This window comes from Sinocyclocheilus anshuiensis, unplaced genomic scaffold (genome assembly GCF_001515605.1).
Source record: "Sinocyclocheilus anshuiensis isolate Anshui unplaced genomic scaffold, SAMN03320099.WGS_v1.1 scaffold87, whole genome shotgun sequence".
Classification (NCBI taxonomy): Eukaryota; Metazoa; Chordata; class Actinopteri; order Cypriniformes; family Cyprinidae; genus Sinocyclocheilus; species Sinocyclocheilus anshuiensis.
In genome coordinates this window covers 1,836,411-1,841,174 of record NW_015549609.1, presented here as the reverse complement: position 1 = coordinate 1,841,174, position 4,764 = coordinate 1,836,411, and the positions used below count along the sequence as shown (strand labels likewise).

General features: G+C 36.7%; 1 protein-coding gene across 1 annotated transcript in view; it reads right to left on the bottom strand.

Annotated features, from left to right (window-relative positions):
- LOC107659105 (centrosome-associated protein CEP250-like) overlaps window positions 1–4,764 on the bottom strand; it is a 165,803-nt gene that overhangs the window by 88,981 nt on the left and 72,058 nt on the right. The window contains exon 4 of the mRNA XM_016447933.1: window positions 2,237–2,308. Within this exon, the coding sequence (XP_016303419.1) occupies window positions 2,237–2,308 (72 nt within the window). The remainder of the gene's footprint in view (window positions 1–2,236; window positions 2,309–4,764) is intronic.

The following is a 4,764-nucleotide window of genomic DNA, read 5'->3' as shown; positions in this document are numbered from 1 at the left end:
CGCTTGAATGCTGCCTGAACAAGAGACCTCCTTACTGAAGTGAAAGTGTTAACTGGTGTCACTATCTCGCGAACGCGCCGGCGGATCTCCACCCTTCAGCTCGAGGAGCCCTCTCGAACTCCACCCTCCGCGCGTCGGTATCCCCCCGGGATCGCTTGATCGGTCGGCGCCGGACCGCGAATTTAACCGCCCGTAACTCCCGAACCCCGGGGACTATCCACGCGGGGGTGGTCTCATTCGAAAGAGGGCCTCGAGACGTACACTCGATTCGCGCTCGAGAGGGTTCCCCCGAATTTGGCGCGGATTCGCCAAGCTGTTACGTTGATATGGCCGTTCAAAGTTTCAATGGTTTTCCATTGACTTAAGCTTTAAAGCGTTTCATCCAGGTCACCAGTAGCAAACAATGGAGCGCGCTCTGCTGGACAAAGTAATTACACCATTTCAAGCATTTTAGCTGCATTATATGTTCTGTAAAAAAAAAAAAAATTCATATCGGTGGCATATTCGCCGATACCGATATATTGGCGACAGGCTCATATCGGCCGATAATATCGGCAAAACGATATATCGGTCGGGCTCTACCAAATACCTCCCACTTCTTAATAATAGACTTCACTGTGCTTCTAGGCATTGATAAAGCCTTTGCATTTTTTTTTTGTATCCATCTCCTGACTTGTGCCTGTCCACAACTGTATCCCAAAGATCTTCTGATAGTGCCTTGTCACCCATAGTTGATTGTTTGCTTCAGTTGCACTACCAAGGACTGAAATGCTCCAGGAAAGCTCGTTCCATGCTGAACTTATCAAAATGACCACAGCTGATCACAGTTGAAAGTCAAATGGCTTTGTGTGCCATTGAGAGTTTACAAGTCATTTTTCATTTTTCAACTCAGTGATAGTTTTTTTTTTTTTCTGACGTTGGTGTAATATCTTTCACTTGGATGTTATAAGTTGCACTGAGTAAATAAAGCTGGATAAAACAAAAACTGTGTCCTTCTTCTTTTCAGGCTGCAAAGCAACATGATTATTTTAAAGGGGGGTGATTATTTTCTATACCCACTGTAGAACTTTTTGAGCCAATCACCTGGTCTCCAAATATCATGTGACTTATCATGTGCTGCATCCCATTCACCTGCTATTAGTTTTTGGTTTTTAAATATGGTTCTTAGCTTTAGATTTTTTTTTTTTTAGATTTAATTATTTTAGTACATCAAGTTAAACTAAATACATGAAAATGTGTCCATGTTTTCCTGGCAAATAGCTAATATAAAATGTCATAAAATAAAAAAAATTAAATATGTTGTATAAATATTAATATAAATACTGTATTTTATTGTGGTTATTGTTTGTTTTATTTAAAGTACGTACTGAAAGCATGTACCGAAGAAAAAGTAGATTTTTGAACATAGCATGTCATTATTTTATTTTATTTATTATTTTAGAACTTTACTTTTTTGTGTGATTTAAATTACATGCACAGAAAGCTGTTACATAAGCATGTGCAATTGCTGGACCATACAGTTTTTTATGCCTAATTTAAACAATATTTTTGGTAATTTGACACATTATTAAAAATGTTTGTTTTTTGCATTATTTTTGCTATAGTTTTCATTACAATGTATGAGTACTAGCCAGTGTTATTTTGCTATTTAAATACCACTGAGATACTTTTATAGGATTTATTAATAGATTCAATTAGTTTTAATTTTTATATTTTCTGCTTTTTAGTTTAATTTTAGTCATCTTAGTACATCAAGTTAAACTTAATGAAAATTAAACATGTTTTCTTGGCAACTAACTGAACTAAAATAAGTTTAAGTGTTTTAAACATTTCATTGTATTTCAGTTAATGTTTATTTTATTTCAAGAAACAAAATGTTTTTTATGGTTTTAGTTTACTATAATAACCCTGGTACTAGAGGCCATTTTTCTTAAATGGCAGCAGCAATCCAGCTAAATGAACTTCACAAATTTGTGTAAAACTCATTTTCTACTTCAATGAAAGCAAGAACATCTGACTGTCTGTACATAGGAGTTTACATGATCAGCGTCACAAATTTGCTTACATTTGATTAGTGTTATTGAAATATAAGCTTAGCTAATTTTCCTAGATACAAAATAGCTGCTTGAGGGTTGAAAAGAGTTCAAGTGACGGTTCTATTGACAGGGTAACACTGGGAGATGTGTGACGGGGCAAAAGAGCAGAAATAAGAGTGTGGGCCAGTAAAGATAGTTACCTGCTGACTGACTGAACTATGCTGAGATTTCAGCCTGGACACTTCCTCCTCCAGCCGCTGGATCTGCTCAGCCTGTGAACACGCATGCACAAAGATCATGAAATTCACATCACAAATGTTTACCATCAAACACAGAAATGTTTTGAGAAGGAGACAATAACCAGAGCAAAGATGGTAGCGCAGAACAAACAGAGCAGTGAGAAAATGGCTGCACTGTTCTGTCATAATGAGAAGTGGAGGTGTAGGTGTGTGTGTGTGTGTGTGTGCGTCAGGTTCCCCTGCTCTGCTCTCATCACATCTGCTGTCAGTAATCTGTTCCTGAGCAAACAGTGCTGGGATTAAGTGCAGGCTGCAGATAAAGGATGTATGCGTCATTAAAACACACAAGACAGACACGTACACACTCACAGAACCACTGGTGAGTAATAATGTGGCCACAGTTTCAATCGCGAACGCAGCTTCATTTCTGTGAAAATCATGGCCGTTCAGAGTGTGGAAGTGTGTGATCTGTGGGCAGACGGGCTTCTGCCGGGGGTTTATTTTAACCTTAGATATGAAGGTCTTTCAAAAGGCACAATTGTCCAGCTGTGCAGTGGAGAAGTAATGACTTTAAAAGCAATAGTTCAGACAAATATGATTATTTACTCACCCTCATGTTGTTGCAAACTCTGTGACTTACGTTCTTTCTAAAAAGGACAAAAAGCACAATGAAGTAGTCCATATGATTTATATGCTATAAATGAAGTCATATGATAAATTTGTGCGAGGAATAGATTAAAATTTGCTATTCACTTAAAGACATTCACTCTGTTGAGACAATATATTTAAATATGTGGAAGTATGAGACTGGAGTACAATAATGGACAAGGAATTTCGGTCTGTTCCTCATCACAAAGTTTCAGAAGATTTGGAATATAGAGTATCGGAAATATGGATGACTTCTATGATAACTTTTAGAAAATTTTTGTGCTTGACAATCCAAGGTAACAGTATGATGTCATAGTATAGAAAATATTGTTCAAATAATCCTCATGTTCCACAGAAGAAAGTAAGTCATTTTTCTTTGGAACAACATGAGTGTGAGAACTAATGAACGCCTTTTCATTTTGGGGTGAGCTATGCCTTTAAGGAAACAATATGATGTCCATGTGTATAAATTATAGGTCTGATTCTAGGTGAGGCTTTGCAAGCAATGCTGAAAAAAACTATGTTTAGAAGCTTCGCAAATAGAGGCGCAAATAAATTTGATTAAAGCTCCAGATAATCATAAAACACAGAGAATAAGAACGTAGCACCCATGAGCTCTCACTGATATTCTGACAGGGAGATCAAAAACTTTCTGCCATACACAATTGCATGTGTAATTTCAAACAAATAAAAAATAAAATAAATAAATATGAACCAATCAGCTTGTGCCAAGTCGATTAACTCTCTGAATATCATCGGTTACGTTAACAACCCATCGCCTGCGCCATCTAGAGTTTCATGACTGAACTATATATATATATATAATTGTCAAAGTGGCATGAATAAAAAATAAAATAAAACAGTCAGCACTCTGCTAAGTTGTAATCAGTGCTGATATTTCTACTTTCTTCTTTAACAAGTTCCTCTATCCTAAACATCTGTCAGTATAATGCATGTTCATGGTGAAAACTATCCCAAAACTCTTAACTCTGTAAAATTGCTTAAGACAGCTAAGTACAATTGTAAGGGTCAACTGGATAAACAGAATAGCATTAACCGTGGTAATGACTCCCAGACCATGTGACAAATACAGAGAGGTCAGAGAATATGAACAAGCAGCAGATGGTATATCAATGACAGATGCCCTGTCCCAAATCGCACCCTAAACCCTCACGGTCTTCCTCACTTTCGTGACATAATGCTGCTTTGACTGTCGGGCAGGGTTCTGCTGCGGAGCTGACCACAGTGGGGGCTCTGCAGGTGTGTGAATCGAGGGCGCATAGTGGCTGCAAAGGGGGCGCTCACAAGCATGCTTCTGAAAGCTAAAATGACGAATGGGACATCCTATGGTCTCATCCACAAGTGCACATGAAGTGTGTCATTTGAGACAGGACCAAAGACTACAATGACATACAAACTAGTACTAGAGAATGACAATGATTTCTTCGACATGTCTGATGGTAATAAATGGTATTCACTGAAGTACCTTGGAATACCATATAGATACTGTGGTGAATGAATATTCATCAATAGTATTATGGTATTACTAGCCGATAGCATCACTGCACCATGGTATCAATTTTATTTTAGTATCACTGATATATTATTATAGTTTTCGATAGTATTGTGAGTTGTTTATATTTTCTTTTTTTGCTTTAATTTTGGTTAAAGTTTTAGTAATGTTGCAGTGTGCTTTTGCCATTTTCATTATTATTATTTTTAAATGTCTACATAATTTTTATTCATTTTATTTTATTCTTTATTTTATTTAGTTTTAGTTATTTTAGTAGTTCCAGTTAAACTAAACAAAGATGAGAAATAAAAAAAATTAATTAGTTTAA